We start from the raw sequence: 17,736 nt of genomic DNA, 5'->3' as shown, positions 1-17,736 counted from the left end.
ACATTATTTATTATTTACACACCTCAGAGTAATATATTTTGAAACTTGACGCATGTTACAGTTAGCATGCAAACTAGTGATGGGTTGATGAGGCGTCATGAAGCGTTTCGACACATTGCAAAACTGTATCGATACTGTGTCGATACTGTGTCACTAAATACTGACATCTGCTGGACATTAAAAATCCCTACAGGCAACCTATGGACCGACTCAACTGACACTGATTTTATGACCTAGTGCAGGGGTCGGCAACCCGCGGCTCTATTTAGCGCCGCCCTAGTGGCTCTCTGGAGCTTTTTCAAAAATGTATGAAAAATGGAAAAAGATGAGGGGAAAAATATATTTTGTTTTAATATGGTTTCTGTAGGAGAACAAACATGACACAAACCTCCCTAATTGTTATAAAGCACACTGTTTATATTAAACATGCTTCACTGATTCGAGTATTTGGCGAGCGCCGTTTTGTCCTACTAATTATGGCGGTCCTTGAACTCACCGTAGTTTGTTTACATGTATAACTTTCTCCGACTTTCTAGGACGTGTTTTATGCCACTTCTTTTTCTGTCTCATTTTGTCCACCAAACTTTTAAGGTTGTGCATGAATGCACAGAGGTGAGTTCTGTTGATGTTATTGACTTGTGTGGAGTGCTAATCAGACATATTTGGTCACTGCATGACTGCAAGCTAATTGATGCTAACATGCTATTTAGGCTAGCTATATGTACATATTGCATCATTATGCCTCTTTTGTAGCTATATTTGAGGTCATTTAGTTTCTTTTAAGTCCTCTTAATTCAATTTATATCTCATGACACACTATCTGTATGTAATATGGCTTTTAATTTTTTGCGGCTCCAGACAGATTTGTTTTTGTATTTTTGGTCCAATATGGCTCTTTCAACATTTTGGGTTGCCGACCCCTGACCTAGTGTATACAATAATATAAACCAAGTCATTGTATTTCATTTAGGATTATTTCATAACTTCATTTAAATAAAAATATCTTTTTTATCTTTTTTAGATACAGTCAATAAATAATGTGAACATGTATCATAACATGGAAATCTAAGAGAACGTGTTGTGAATGAGGATGCTTGTGGACCTGGAAATTATTATAATTTTTTTTTTTACACATTTTTATTTAAAAAAAACAGTTTTTCCAACTTATTCAATTTTAGACGCTTTCTCTTCTTAGTTATTATGTCTCCGGCTGTAGAAAAGACCCGCTCACAGGGCACAGAGGAGGCGTCAGTGCGACACAGTTCGCGTATTGGTCACGTGACCAAAACAGCTCATGATCGGTCACGTGACTTTCTAAAAGCGGTACGCAGGGTTTTGCTCTACGAGCTCGACGCATGCGCCGATGCATCGGTGTTGCCGGACCCATCACTAATGCAAACCTTTTTAGCTACTTTAGCAGGCATACACTTCAGTGTAGTATATCTTGTTTTTTTCACCAATGCTAATTGTAAGCATGTTACTGTAAGTGGACCCCGACTTAAACAAGTTGAAAAACTTATTCGGGTGTTACCATTTAGTGGTCAATTGTATGGACTATGTACTTCACTGTGCAACCTACTAATAAAAGTCTCAATAAATCAATCAAGCATATTAGCATAGCACTGTTGGTATGCTAGCTTTTTTGTTTTGTTTTAGCTCATTTTGCTCATATTTTTTGTTACTTGAAGCTGTCTGGCCAGTTAGCATTTCAGTTCAACTTCGGATCTTCAGCATTCACACGAAATGTCTACCAAAACTGCATTTTCTACAGTAGTTCTTTGAAAAAAAATCTATTTTTACTGGTTTTGAAGGTGAAAACTACCATCACTATCATGATTTAAAAATATGAATAGAAAATGAATGTATGCATTTACAATTGTAAAGCCTTTAGTTTCACATGATGCAAGTTGCCACTGCCATTGGAAATAACACACACACACACACACACACACTTCACACTGTCCTGACAACGTTTGCCCTGTGTTGCTCCACCGACCTTTGACCCAAGTAGATAGCTTTCATCCATGCAGTTTGTCCCTACACTACACTCACTCTGCAGCCATATTTCCTTTTCCAGTGCATGAAAACACGCACGCACGGGTGCCTGGGGGGGAAAAGGGCCGCACAAATTACCTAAAGAAGGTGAGGAGGAAGGCGACCAGGTGATGATGGGTGTACTGTGACAGGAAGCCACAGCACGAGGGAGGCATCACAGGGACGACCGGAGGGATGAGGAGGATGAGGAGGAGAGCAATAGCGGAAAGGACAGGAAGGGAGCTCAGCTAAAGACTCCCGCTAACGCCTGGTGGTGCAAACACATCACGGGTTGCAAATAAAGTGCCTGAAAAGAAGGAAGTCAGGGTTAAAACTTTGATGTTGCTATTCATGGAGTCGTAAATATGTTTTTATTGTGTGTGCGTTCTTTGCGCTGTTATTTGTTTCTCTTGAAAGCGAAAGTAATAAATCGTGCTTATTTGTTCTATTTGTAAAAGGGAAACTAAGCAAACTATAGTTAAATTCTAACATTGCCATTGAACGCAGCACTTACAGATACACAGTGAATTATATATATATATTACTGTGAGTTCTTCCTCCTTTTCTTTGTCTTCTCTATGCTGCCATCTGCGTCTAGTAGTAAGGGTGCACAGACAAACCAATCTACATCCGAATCGTGATTCTCATTCATCCTGATTCTAAATCTATTCATAATTTTAAAAGATCGATTAAAAAAAAAAAAGGAACACTTTTTAAATTTTTCCAGAATCTATTTTTAAAAAGACATCTCTATGCAAAAATAAATAGCTTTTCTAACCGGTATTTAAAAAGTTCAATTATAAATATTATACAGTACCAAATATTACATACATTTGAATTGAATCATCACCCCAGGAATCAACATTGGATCGAATCATTTGGGTGCTCAAAGATTCATACATAATGTCTACTAAAAGTGCACCGAAAGTAATAAAACATGCTTATATGTCCAATTTTCAAAGCAAACTAAGCAAGCACAGTTAAATTCCAACATTGCAATTCAGCCATTGAACGCAGCACTCACAAATAACTATACAGTATATGCTACAGTGAGTTATATCTACATTATTGTGGGTACTTGCTCCTTTCCATTGTCTTCTCTTTGCTGCCATATGTGTCACTGTCTAGTAGTGTCTACTAAAAGCGAATGTAATAAAACGTGCTTATTTTTTTTATTTTTTTTTACAGGGATCTGCAAACAGTTAAATTCCAACATTGCAATTCAGCCAAAGAACGCAGCACTCACAAATAACTATACAGTATATGCTACAGTGAGTTATATCTACATTGTTGTGGGTGCTTGCTCCTTTCCATTGTCTTCTCTGTGCTGCCATATGTGTCACTGTTTTATAGTGTCTACTAAAAGTGAAAGTAATAAAACGTGCTTATTTTTTACAGGGATCCGCAAACTGTAATTAAACCTTGCAATTTAGCCAATGAACGCAGCACTCACAGAAAACTATAGAGTATATGCGGTGAGTTATATCTATATTATTGTGAGTTCTTCCTAATTTTCTTTATCTTATCTGTGCGGTTATCTGTGTCCACGCAAAAGGAAAACAATATATTGATCTTTAAAAAACAAACAAAAAACGAACATGCATGTTGCCATGCAGCCATTGAATGCAGCACCCGCAAATAACTAGCGACTAAACTCGTTTTTATTTTACTTTGTCTGAATAGGAACTCGTTTAAGCTCAAGTTAATATTTATTTCAGTATTTGGGTGTTTTTAGTGTACTTATTTACACGTCTATAACATCAAGTTATGGAAAAAAAAAAAAAAAGTCCTACCGCAAAAAAACCGAGTCTTCTTTGGTGGTGACAGAGCATCTATTTACACCGCCACCATTTGTCGAAAAACACACCAACAACCCAACCCGCATTTGAGGAAATAAGCAAATCTGTTTTTTTATATTTTAATTTTTCAGGGGAAAAAATAGAGCGCTCACCTTCCTGGCCGAGTAAGAGTTTATAAGCTAGCAGTCTGCTTGGCGACAAACATCTGTTTACCGAGTGCTGCCTCATCCGTGACGTCACTGCGCGGCTATTTGCGGATTGGGCGCTTCTGCCACCTACAGTCCAGGAGTAGAATTACAAGGCAAAAAACGACAGCTCTACTTTTACTGCAATAACATGTTACTGTAGTGTTCTGTGCATTTTTTTAAATACAATATTAATGAATTATATTATATTAACTTAATTAAATAATAATTAATTAATAATAATTAATAATAACATAATACAATTACCGCATATTACCAAATAAACGCCCTTGAGCAAATAACCGCCCATGTCCTAATAGCCGCCCGGGGTCTGACCCCGTTTTGTGAATTAACCGCCTCTTCCTAATAACCGCCTATGTCCAAATAGCCGCCCATGGGCTGTTATTTGCATAATTTAGATTAAAATGCTACTGGGGTTGCGTTTGCTGCCGTATTATTGTTTTGATGGTTTTATAGAGTACTTGGTACCATCATTTTATTTTTCCTGTATGCTGCTTTATTTAAAACTTGGAGTACTGTAGCCTTTATTTTATTTAAGTGACAGTGTTGGAATAATTGTTTGTAAGTTATCACAAAAGAAACGTTGTATTATGAATGCTGTCTTTCGAGGCCTAACAAGAGGAAGAATGCTCGTGAAACGCCATTGTGATTTCAACACGGACAGATGGCAGGATCTGCTCAACTTCCAGAGGAACTCTCTTTGAAGTGTTAAACGAACTCTCTCTGAAATATTTCACAAACTCTCTTCCAACTATTTGGTAACCAAGGTCAACGCTATTTACGACCCGCTGCCCTCTTGAAGTCCCTGTGGTCAGGAGACGGGAGGGGTTATCCATTGTCCTCCAACACCTGCCCCAGCTGGATCCAGGAAGAGCCCAAGCCCGAGAAATCCCACTTCTTGGTCTTCAAAGCGACCGAAAACAATGACTGTTTTACATACTCCCCATTCCTGCTGAGGCATGTGTTGGTGCGTGAACATTGAATATTGTAATAAAGAGGAGACGAAAACCTTCTTGGTCAGAGCGTGGTGCAGGACTGTACAGAGAGTGCAGTGGCCATGTCTCTCCTCAATATTGAGTCCAAATTTAATTCTGTCTCTGTTTGATTCCTTGCCTTTTGTCTTGTTTAATAGATGTCCTCAGTGTTTGAACGTGACAGACAGTATTATTGTTCTGTTTTGATGGTGGGTTTTATACTTGAGTACTTGGTACCATCATTTTATTTGTCCTGGTAGGTTGCTTTATTTAAAACGTTTATTTATTTTTAGTATTGGTATTCTATTTGACAATTGTTGCACTACTGCCATGTTGAGGCCTTGTTGATCTCGTTTTTTGATAGCCTACCTCATGTTGATCTCTTATTTTTTTGTTTGTATGTTTACAATAGCTTTTACATTTAAAGTTTTTTGTACGAAAAAAAAAAATACTGGACAGTAACCATTGTAACCAAATAATGGCCTGGTGCAGGCTGCTGCAAAAATAAATAAAAGCCTTGTGCAAATAACCGCCTGCTTCTTTTAAACGCCTGTCTCCAAAATCGATTTTGTGAAATAAACGCCCGGGCTACTATTTGGTAATATACGGTATATTAATTATATTAACGTGACACAGAGAAAGGGGGAAAGAGAGACGAGAGAGAGAGAGAGAGAGAGAGAGAGAGAGAGAGAGGAAGGGGGGGGGACTACTGGTATGTGTAGTGAATGAAAGTATTAGAAGGCGGGAGCAGCAGTTACAATGAAAAAACAAGGATCGAGATGGAAACATCCTCTTCATAAACTCAGGATGAATTAATTTAATGCTTGCCCTCTTTCACACAGAAAAGCATGGAGAGTGTGCACCAGCAAGGGGTAAGTGACCAATAGCAGCTTTGATTTAAATGTACTTGGTGTTGAAAGTGCATGCCTTTGAACTTGCTGGGATCTTACCAAAAAATATCATGAGTTGACATAGGGGTGATGGTGCACCTTTCGAGCTGGAAAACACGTCGTCATATTGATATAGGAACTTTTAAAAATATAAAAGGAGTAAAAGAACGGTATAAAGTTTTATTACACGTTTAACTACTGTTTAACAATCCATTCATGTTTTTTAAAATAACAGATAATACAATTCTAGATCTAGGTAAAAAACAACAACACAATTGCCTTGTGGTGCACTTGCATCCATTCAGGATTATGCCTTACCATGCGATTGATAGCTCCCAGTTCCACTGGTTTATTTAGTAAAAGAAAACTGTTTGATGAATTGGGCCGCGGTCCAACTATGTGTTTATTTTTCGAAGCCGATGAGAAGATGATGCCGGGGTTCATAGGCCTCTCCGGATGAATTTTCCCACTGTTGCCAAAAAAAGACAATCACGTTAAGCCAGTGGGAGTTCAGGAGACTCGCATGAAAGATCATGTATTTGTGTAATTGGGCAAAAATGCTATTTACTTATGTTTTTGGATAGCCTCAGTGCTTGTTCCCTTTAAATGTTAGTGACACTTTTAAAACATAATTAAAATATTTTTCAAAAATGATGGTAGTTTTCTGCCAAAATCCATGTAGTTTTTGATTGATAGTGATTGAAAAAAAATAATCATATTTCTATTAATTTCCTATGATGCTATCCTCCAGATTCACCTGAGAAATCTCATTTAACATTAGGAACCTATCATTTCAAACATAGCAAAAGTTGTTCAAATTTACTGTATAAGAAATATGTATACAAACCAGTGACGTGCAGTCACTAGAGGCAGGTGAGGCGGGGCCTCACCTGCCATCATGGAAAGAAAAAACATGTAAAAAGAAAAAAATATATATTAAATTGTTAAATGTATCCAGTGATTATACTATAAACTTATTTTCCATTTAACTTCACCAGTTTTAGATTATTTTTATTCAAAATCGCTGAATTTTCACATTTGCCGTTCAAACACTGAGAAGAGACGGTGCGGTGAACAGCAGCCAGTCGAGGCACGTCACTCAGTGCCTCAACATGGACGGACTCGGCTAACTGCTGGTCTGCTGTGCAGTGAGACTGTATTGCTATATGAATTATATTATACATTTCCATAGTTTAGTTAGCTGAGGTATATAATGTACAGTGTATTTTGTCAACAACTGTATGTGTGTAACGTATTTCTTGTGCTGAGCGATCATAAAACGGCTGCAAAAGACGCACTGGCTGAGGCTCGCCTCCTGCACACCCGCCGTAGAATGCACGGCAACCCCTGACGGGAGTGTTATATCAACTAAAGCCCACACTTAAACTTTCCACGTGCAAAATTGAATCTATTTAAAAAAGTTATTTCATAAGAAGCCAAAAAGTGCAAAAACAATAATGTTCGTGTTGGAGGAGTTGTGAATGACTGCAGGGCCACAACATTAGGTACACCTGCAGACTGCAGGTGTACCTAATTCACAACTCCTCCAACACGAACATTATTGTTTTTGCACTTTTTGGCTTCTTATTAAATAACTTTTGTAACCTATTTTTATGGGCTTTCTTATTTGTGATGTTAAGTTCCTGTTATGCGCTGTTATACAGTATATGCCTTGAGCTCTTATTTTGAAGGCGCTAAGAGCGGAAGTGACGACACGTTGGAGTGGAGCGGAAGTTTTTGAAAGAAGGTAAATAAAGTGGTCCTCGTGTAAACTGGAGCCTCCGTGTTTGTTATTTTGTAGTTTCATACAGTATAGGCCACATTTATAAACCCTCGGTTACACTTTTTTAAATAGATTCAATCTTGCACGTGGAAAGTTGAAGTGAGGGCTTTAGTTGATATAACACTCCCGTCAGGGGGTTCATTAATCCAGCACAACAGCGGCGCATTTATAAGTAAAGGTAAGACCATAATAAAGTTTTTTTATTAAATGTGTTTTTTGTGTGCTACAGTTTGTATGTGTAAAGTTAAAAATAAGTTAAAGTACCAATGATTGTCACACACACACTAGGTGTGGTGAAATTTGTCCTCTGCATTTGACCCATCCCCTTGTTCACCCCCTGGGAGGTGAGGGGAGCAGTGGGCAGCAGCGGCGCCGCGCCCGGGAATCATTTTTGGTGATTTTCCAAGCCTTGATGCTGAGTGCCAAGCAGGGAAGAATGCTGGTATGAGCTTTTAAACATAACCCGTTAACTGCTGCCAATCAAATGGTGAATAAGATACTCTTTAGGGTTCATATGTTTGTAAATCTGACTGTGATGAAGTCAGTGCCTCACCAGCCATCAACCTCACCACATGTCACTGATACAAACTATAGACCTGTTTTATTACTTCCACAATTTTCAAAAATCATATTGTCAGGTTCAAACACTGATGACATCTATTAAACGGACAAGAAGCAAGGAATCATGCAGAGACAGAGTTAAATTGAGCTCAATGAGGAGAGACGTTATTGAGCTGTACTCTAGTTACAGATCCAAACTACGCTCTAAAATCCTGCCCACATGCTCCTCTATTTATTTGGGAGGTCCCTGGTTACATCACTGAGGCTGCCACTGAGGGGAGGGGGTGATCTCAGCAGCCCCAGTTAGACACAATATATAACTATTAATGAAATGCAAATGTGCCGACACTCGTGATATCGCCCTGTCTCTGCTTTGTCTGCGTCACGGTACTCGATGTTCGGCCTTGGCAGTCAGCAGGCCGAGTCTGGACACAACACTGATACAAGACGACTCGCAAGCTTTTGGATTGCCAGCTGTCCCTTTGCACAGATAGAAAAGTACAACTTCAGCAAAATTGATAATAACTATAGCAACGACCCTTAAGAATAAGAGTTGTGTGATAATATATACATAATTATACTAACAAATATAAAATTCAACAACAGATTGGACAAAGTCATCAATAAAAGTGGAATGCTCACGGACAACCAATACGGATGGAGAGCTAACATCTCAACATCGATGGCATTAATGGAAATAATGGAGGAAATTACCAATGCGGTAGATGGTAAACAGTGTGCAGCTGCAGTATTTATGGATCTAACAAAAACATTTGACACAATTAACCTTAATATCTTATTTAACAAATTAGAAGGGTATGGCATCAGGGGGTTAGTCTTGAACTGGGAAAGAAGCTGCTTAACATGAAGCAATCCGGGAAGTGAGGCGAACACATGTCTACAGTGCTAAATATATCTTGTAGCGTACCCCAGGGATCAATACTGGGACCACTATTCTTTATACAAACGACAATTGTAAGAATCATTTTTGGAGAAGTAGAATAAGTCGATAATTCCAGCCAACAACGTTAAAATTATATCTAAACGGCAGACATGTTTTCCATGGTGTGTTTGTTTATTTGAAGGACAATGTGCAGTTACATTGCACCAGATTTAGCGCCATGCTAATTTCCATCTGTAGTCCTTTTATGGCACATTTAACATCCACAATCCAAATTACACAGGATTAAAAAAGACATAACAAAATTGAAATTACAATTACAATTGCAATACGGTTTGACGGAGAAGCCGCGCAAATGAGATATTGTAAAAGTCATTAGTACATTATTATTACATTACTTCATGAAACTACTGAAGTTGTTTGTACTACATTCTATTGCTTTTCATTCATTAGCAAGGAGATTGTTTTTCTCATTAAACATGTTGAATGTTAAAATGGTGCTGTTTTTGAGAGGCCATGCACGGGCTAAATTTATTTCAGTTCATTTGAATAGAAAATATTGATTTGGGATACAAGTATTTTGGGATATGAGCACCAATTAAACTAGTAAGCCAAGGTACAACTGTATCCTTACCAGTGTTCAGAAAATTACTTTTAATAAGTAATTAATTATAGTTACTGGTTACTTAACCCAAAAAAGTAATTGAATTACTAACAGAATTACTCATTACTGCATTACTTATTACTTTTTAAGAAAGGTTGTTAATTATTATAAAAAGTACTTAAATAAATGGGTTGTACTTGTATAGCGCTTTTCTACCTTCAAGGTACTCAAAGCGCTTTGACACTACTTCCACATTTACCCATTCACACACACATTCACACACTGATGGAGGGAGCTGCCATGCAAGGCGCTAACCAGCACCCATCAGGAGCAAGGGTGAAGTGTCTTGCTCAGGACACAACGGACATGACGAGGTTGGTACTAGGTGGGGATTGAACCAGGGACCCTCGGGTCGAGCACGGCCATTCTTCCACTGCGCCACGCCGTCCCTAAATAGTTACTTAAAGAAAAAAAAACTTTAGCGTTCTGGCATATGCAGTTAAAAGATGTTTCATGAGAGCAGAGTGTGTGTGTGTGTGCCTTTAAAAGGCGGTGCCTGTTGCAAAATGACATGTGTTGTCAGCGAGAGCGTGCTCAGAGCTGCATTTTAGCTCAGCTGCGTTTGTTAGCTTAGCAGCGGCAGTTAGCCAGCAGTGACAGCGGCTCTGTTGACTCTTGTGCTAGTGCTAGTTCATAAAGAGATTGAATATGCTTCAATGGCTGTAGTCTCCTTGTCCACAAACGAGGTATTGTAGTATTGCAAGCTTGTCATTTCAATCATTGATTTCTTGTTCATTATTCCCACGTAGTAGTGTGTATGAGAGTGTGTGTATCTAGCCTACATGTTTGCTGTGTGATGTTGTTGTGAATGTCTCTGCGTGTGGTGGGTTCTCCTGGGCTCTCTCTCGGGAGCCCGGTCTTTTATTGTCATAAACAGGTCAGAATTGCTTTCCAGCAGACTCTGTCTCATACGTGTGTGTGTCTCTCTCTCTCTGGCTCCAACTCCAAACACGTGTCTCGGTCCGACTGCTGCTAGTAAGGGCGACAGGTGATTAGATAACCAGCCCAAGCTGGGCAATCCACTCACCTGCCGCTGGCTTCGAGGCCGGTCCTTACACACCCCGCTCTGCGGCAGGCCCGCAGACCACACCCCTCTCCACAGTCGTCTCTTCCTATTTAATATCAAGTTTTATTGTAGTGTGGTGCTGGTTGTTGCTTGCATTGGTAAAAAGTTACTTCCTGTGCTTCTGATGTTGTCTTGTTGGTATCGGTAAGGGTGTTGTAACATACTGTATGTAAAAGTAAACTAATTAGATTATTCGTTACTAGGGCTGTGAATTTTTGGCCACCACATGATTTGATTCGATTCGATTCTTGAGGGTAACGATTCGATTCAGAATCGATTCTCGATTCAAAACAATTCTCGATTCAAAATCTGTATTTTTTAATATTTGTATGCCAGTTCTATAATTAACTACATTCCTCTATAAAATAGACACACAGCTATGTTTGATTTCTATATTACTTAAAATAAAACTGGTTTAATATTTGTATGCCAGTTCTATAATTAACTACATTCCTCTATAAAATAGACACACAGCTATGTTTGATTTCTATATTACTTAAAATAAAACTGGTTTAATATTTGTATGCCAGTTCTATAATTAACTACATTCCTCTATAAAATAGACACACAACTATGTTTGATTTCTATATTACTTAAAATAAAACTGGTTTTGTTTGATAAAATGCTTCCCAACCATTGAATAAAGTCAATTACAAGAGAAGTATCCAACTCTTGTCTTGTCTATGTTATGATGTGGTGTTGGATCATAGTTTATTCTGAGTTTTGAGTCACTTGTGATATAAGTTATGTTTCAGCACCCGTGTTTTGTGTTGTCTTGGTTGTCATGGGTACTGATTGTTTTCACCTGCATCTGATTAGTGTTCGGGACTCACACCTGTTCCCGGGGACTAATCAGAGAGCTTTTTAGTCCTGTTTTTTCCCGTCACTCAGCTTGGTGCTTTTGTTTGCTTTACGCAACTGTCACGTTTATTCCTTGTGTCCGTAAGCTAAGCGTTGCCTTATGCCTTCCCTGTGTGTGCTATTCCGTTAGCTTTCCTTGTGCTAGGCACGCTCTCCTTGTGTTCGCTTGTTTTGTTCGTTTCTGTTTTCGTGTATGATTTATACAAATAAATCATTTGTCCTACCTGCACGCTGTCTCTGGAGTTCCTGCTGTCCTCACCGGAAGAACAATCGGCATAATCATGCTTCCTCGCCAGCGCCAATGTAACAGAAAGGTAGGCTTAAATAGTGTCAGTGATGGAAAACAGGTGCGCGTCGGGAACACAAGCGGCAGGTGAAAATAATAAGTAACCATGGTGACGAAACAAACTCACAGGTGCACAAGCAATAACAAAAGGAGTCCAAAACTAACAGAAAACACAAAAACATGATCCAGATCACGGATCATGACAGTACCTTCTCCTCAAGGACAGATACAAGATGTCCAAAAAAACAAACAAGCAGGGTCAAAAGTCACGGGAGGGCGGAGGGAGGACTTGGCGGTGGGTCGCCAGGCCAAGTGTCCCCGAATCCACCGAGGACAAGTCAAGTGGCGGCGGCGAGTGGAACGCCGCTGCAGCAGACGAGGCGGGCGACCAGGGAATGGCCACATTCGTGGCCGACGGGGAGGTGGGCGCACTTGGCGAGGCGGACGACCAGGGAGCGGCCACATGCGTGGTCGACGGGGAGGTGGGCGCGTCGGCGCCGTCATGGCAGGCTTGGAAGCAGTGGGCGAGTCAGGCGTGGACGCCGCAGCGGACGAGTCAGGCGTGGAGCAGGCACAGGCGGCGAAGCCAGGCGTGACCTGAAAAAACAGGACTAAAAAGCTATATGATTCGTGCCCGGGAACAGGTGTGAGTCCCGAACACTAATCAGATGCAGGTGAAAACAATCAGTACCCATGACAACCAAGACAACACAAAACAGGGGTGCTGAAACATAACTTATATCACAAGTGACTCAAAACCCAAAATAAACTATGATCCAACACCAGATCATAACAGTCTAAAGTAAATCTGTACAATTTTTTATGGATAAAGAATTGTTACAAATAAGAATAGTGTAAATCTGAAAATATATATATTTTTTTACACCCCTACTCATTACGAGTACTAGTAGTTCCTAACACCGTTATTATGTAACACTGTTTGTTTGTAACACTGATCCCTGCGTAGAATAAGCATTTAGCACTGCAGTGTTTATTGTTATTGTATTGTATTATTATAATAATATTTTACTGTATTTAACACCTTAGAACAGTATGGCATTGGAGAGTTGGTCTTGAACTGGGTAAGAAGCTACATTTCGCCAAACCTAGTGTGTGTGTGACTATCATTGGTACTTTAACTTTTTAAATAGCCAACAGGAAGCATAATGTGAAGCTAGGCAAATAGATGTCTACAGCTCTAAACATATCTTCATTGAGCCACAGTTTCAAGAGCCCAAGTTCTCAGGGGCCGGACATCCAAATTTGGATGTTTTGTCAGAAAGTGCCTCCGCGGGTTATATTCATTTAATACTTTGTTTAGTTATTTGCAAAGTAAACATATCGGCGTTCACGCTGCACTGTCAATAATTCATTATTCTGCCCTCGCAACTCATTTCCAGCGTGTGCAGACAGTTGACAGCATGAAGAATCAGAAGCTCCAGAAGATTTGTTGAGGATTGATGTTCCTTATTTTGAATTACTAGTTTTATTTCTTTAAACTTCTTCCTTCATTTAGGTTTGTGGACGTGAACATTTTAACATAAAATAAACATTATAAAAGTAAGTCCATTGTGTATTTTACATAAATGAAATAGGTTTAGTGTGAATACATTCACACAATTAACTACGGATGTTTACGCATACAGAAATTTAACAATCAAACATTGCACTAGAGATGTCCGATAATATCGGACTGCCGATATTATCGGCCGATAAATGCTTCAAAATGTAATATCGGAAATTATCGGTATCGGTTTCAAAAAGTAACATTTATGACTTTTTAAAACGCCGCTGTACGGAGTGGTACACGGATGTAGGGAGAAGTACAGAGCGCCAATAAACCTTAAAAACACTGCCTTTGCGTGCCGGCCCAATCACATAATATCTACGACTTTTCAGATACACAAGTGAATGCAACGCATACTTTGTCAACAGCCATACAGGTCACACTGAGGGTGGCTGTATAAACAACTTTAACACTGTTACAAATATGCGCCACACTGTGAACCCACACCAAACAAGAATGACAAACACATTTCGGGAGAACATCTGGACCGTAACACAACAGAACTAATACCCAGAACCCCTTGCAGCACTAACTCTTACGGGATGCTACAATACAGGTAAAAGCCAGTAAATTAGAATATTTTGAAAAACTTGATTTATTTCAGTAATTGCATTCAAAAGGTGTAACTTGTACATTATATTTATTCATTGCACACAGACTGATGCATTCAAATGTTTATTCCATTTAATTTTGATGATTTGAAGTGGCAACAAATGAAAATACAAAATTCCGTGTGTCACAAAATTAGAATATTGTGTAAGGCTAATACAAAAAAGGGATTTTTAGAAATGTTGGCCAACTGAAAAGTATGAAAATGAAAAATATGAGCATGTCCAATACTCAATACTTGGTTGGAGCTCCTTTTGCCTCAATTACTGCGTTAATGCGGCGTGGCATGGAGTCGATGAGTTTCTGGCACTGCTCAGGTGTTATGAGAGCCCAGGTTGCTCTGATAGTGGCCTTCAACTCTTCTGCGTTTTTGGGTCTGGCATTCTGCATCTTCCTTTTCACAATACCCCACAGATTTTCTATGGGGCTAAGGTCAGGGGAGTTGGCGGGCCAATTTAGAACAGAAATACCATGGTCCGTAAACCAGGCACGGGTAGATTTTGCGCTGTGTGCAGGCGCCAAGTCCTGTTGGAACTTGAAATCTCCATCTCCATAGAGCAGGTCAGCAGCAGGAAGCATGAAGTGCTCTAAAACTTGCTGGTAGACGGCTGCGTTGACCCTGGATCTCAGGAAACAGAGTGGACCGACACTAGCAGATGACATGGCACCCCAAACCATCACCCAACCATGCAAATTTTGCATTTCCTTTGGAAATCGAGGTCCCAGAGTCTGGAGGAAGACAGGAGAGGCACAGGATCCACGTTGCCTGAAGTCTAGTGTAAAGTTTCCACCATCAGTGATGGTTTGGGATGCCATGTCATCTGCTGGTGTCGGTCCACTCTGTTTCCTGAGATCCAGGGTCAACGCAGCCGTCTACCAGCAAGTTTTAGAGCACTTCAAGCTTCCTGCTGCTGACCTGCTCTATGGAGATGGAGATTTCAAGTTCCAACAGGACTTGGCGCCTGCACACAGCGCAAAATCTACCCGTGCCTGGTTTACGGACCATGGTATTTCTGTTCTAAATTGGCCCGCCAACTCCCCTGACCTTAGCCCCATAGAAAATCTGTGGGGTATTGTGAAAAGGAAGATGCAGAATGCCAGACCCAAAAACGCAGAAGAGTTGAAGGCCACTATCAGAGCAACCTGGGCTCTCATAACACCTGAGCAGTGCCAGAAACTCATCGACTCCATGCCACGCCGCATTAACGCAGTAATTGAGGCAAAAGGAGCTCCAACCAAGTATTGAGTATTGTACATGCTCATATTTTTCATTTTCATACTTTTCAGTTGGCCAACATTTCTAAAAATCCCTTTTTTGTATTAGCCTTAAGTAATATTCTAATTTTGTGACACACGGAATTTTGGATTTTCATTTGTTGCCACTTCAAATCATCAAAATTAAATGAAATAAACATTTGAATGCATCAGTCTGTGTGCAATGAATAAATATAATGTACAAGTTACACCTTTTGAATGCAATTACTGAAATAAATGAAGTTTTTCAAAATATTCTAATTTACTGGCTTTTACCTGTATACCGGGACGTTAAACCCAAACCCCGCCCGCCCAACCCCGCCCACCTCAACCTCCTCATGCTCTCTCAGGGAGAGCATGTCCCAAATTCCAAGCTGCTGTTTTGAGGCATGTTAAAAAAAAATAATACACATTGTGACTTCAATAATAAATATGGCAGTGCCGTGTTGGCATTTTTTTCCAATAACTTGAGTTAATTTATTTTGAAAAACCTTGTTACATTGTTTAATGCATCCAGCGGGGCATCACAACAAAATTAGACATAATAATGTGTTAATTCCACGACTGTATATATCGGTATCGGTTGATATCGGAATCGGTAATTAAGAGTTGGACAATATCGGAATATCGGATATCGGCAAAAAAGCCATTATCGGACATCTCTACATTGCACTCAATGTATGTAGCTCATCACAATTAAACTAATGTGTCGCGTTATTGCCCTGTACTTGTCAAATTCAGCGCTACATGTATTAAAGCTTTAAACGACCACAAGTACAAAAGACATTGCTATGTCAGCAATTTCAATACATTCATACTTTGTCGTCCAGCCGCTGTTAAAAGTCAGACTTTCGCGATTTATTTAGATTATTTTTAGGGTCGATTGTGCTATTTTTGGTTTGAATGCGTAGTCTTCTTCTACTCACCCCACTGCTGCTTCATTGTAACACATCAATCAATCAATCAATCAATGTTTATTTATATAGCCCTAAATCACAAGTGTCTCAAAGGGCTGCACAAGCCACAACGACATCCTCGGTATAGCCCACATAAGGGCAAGGAAAAACTCACCCCAGTGGGACATATGCCTCGCTGTTGCTCCCTGCGGGGTGGCAGGAGTACTGCATGCAAGAACAACCCGAGTTTGAATGGTTTCATCAAGACTGTTTGGGCGATGTTTGGCGGGCCAAATGAAAAGCTTTGGCCGGCCAGATGTGGCCCTCGGGCCACCAGGGGAATAAGCCTTTCTTACAGCGCACCCCAGGGATCAATACTGCCACCAAGTGTTCAATCTTTATACAAAAGACGTTTGTAAAGTTATTTGCAGACCATACAATTGCATTTTGTTAAAGGGGAACATTATCACAATTTCAGAAGGGTTAAAACCATTAAAAATCAGTTCCTAGTAGCTTAATTTATTTTTCGAAGTTTTTTTCAAAATTTTACCTATCACGCAATATCCCTAAAAAAAGCTTCAAAGTGCCTGATTTTAACCATCGTTATATACACCCGTCCATTTTCCTGTGACGTCACATAGTGATGCCAATACAAACAAACATGGCGCATAGAACAGCAAGCTATAGCGACATTAGCTCGGATTCAGACTCGGATTTCAGTGGTTTAAGCGATTCAACAGATTACGCATGTATTGAAACGGATGGTTGTAGTGTGGAGGCAGGTAGCGAAAACGAAATTGAAGAAGAAACTGAAGCTATTGAGCCATATCGGTTTGAACCGTATGCAAGCGAAACCGATGAAAACGAAACGACAGCCAGCGACACGGGAGAAAGCGAGGACGAATTGGGCGATCGCCTTCTAACCAACGATTGGTATGTGTTTGTTTGGCATTAAAGGAAACTAACAACTATGAACTAGGTTTACAGCATATGAAATACATTTGGCAACAACATGCACTTTGAGAGTGCAGACAGCCCAATTTTCATCAATTAATATATTCTGTAGACATACCCTCATCCGCTCTCTTTTCCTGAAAGCTGATCTGTCCAGTTTTGGAGTTGATGTCAGCACGCCAGGGAAGCTAGGGTCGATATTCTTCTATGCCAGGGGTCGGCAACCTTTACCAGTCAAAGAGCCATTTTGACCAGTTTCACAAATTATAGAAATCAATGGGAGCCGCAAAAAATTTTGAAATTTTAAATGCAATAACACTTCATACAAAGTTTTTTTTTTGCTTTGTGCTATGTATAAACCAGGGGTCTCAGACACGCTGCCCACACCTTTTATGGAATCTTTAAGCTGGTGCGGCACGCGTGTTTTAAAT

General features: G+C 39.8%; 2 protein-coding genes across 5 annotated transcripts in view; one reads left to right on the top strand and one right to left on the bottom strand.

Annotated features, from left to right (window-relative positions):
* slc37a3 (solute carrier family 37 member 3) overlaps positions 1–12,069 on the bottom strand; it is a 42,037-nt gene extending 29,968 nt beyond the window's left edge. Inside the window, exons 1-2 of one of the 4 annotated variants that reach the window (XM_061959822.2) lie at positions 11,964–12,069; positions 2,134–2,341 (exon numbers count right to left, since the gene is read on the bottom strand). In XM_061959822.2, the coding sequence (XP_061815806.1) occupies positions 2,134–2,210 (77 nt within the window). In that variant the 5' untranslated portion in view covers positions 2,211–2,341; positions 11,964–12,069. Of the gene's footprint in view, positions 1–2,133; positions 2,342–3,827; positions 3,950–3,985; positions 4,113–10,839; positions 10,860–11,963 lie in introns of those variants that run through there. The other 3 variants (XM_072913305.1, XM_061959821.2, XM_061959823.2) reach the window with 3 other exon arrangements.
* LOC133606179 (DENN domain-containing protein 2A-like) overlaps positions 5,782–17,736 on the top strand; it is a 57,028-nt gene continuing 45,073 nt past the window's right edge. Inside the window, exon 1 of the mRNA XM_061959820.2 lies at positions 5,782–5,885. The gene's annotated coding sequence lies outside the window, so the exon portion shown is untranslated. The remainder of the gene's footprint in view (positions 5,886–17,736) is intronic.

This window comes from Nerophis lumbriciformis, linkage group LG05, assembly GCF_033978685.3.
Source record: "Nerophis lumbriciformis linkage group LG05, RoL_Nlum_v2.1, whole genome shotgun sequence".
In the NCBI taxonomy this organism is placed as follows: domain Eukaryota; kingdom Metazoa; phylum Chordata; class Actinopteri; order Syngnathiformes; family Syngnathidae; genus Nerophis; species Nerophis lumbriciformis.
The sequence above is the reverse complement of the archived record's forward strand: the minus strand, read 5'-3'. Positions and strand labels throughout refer to the sequence as shown.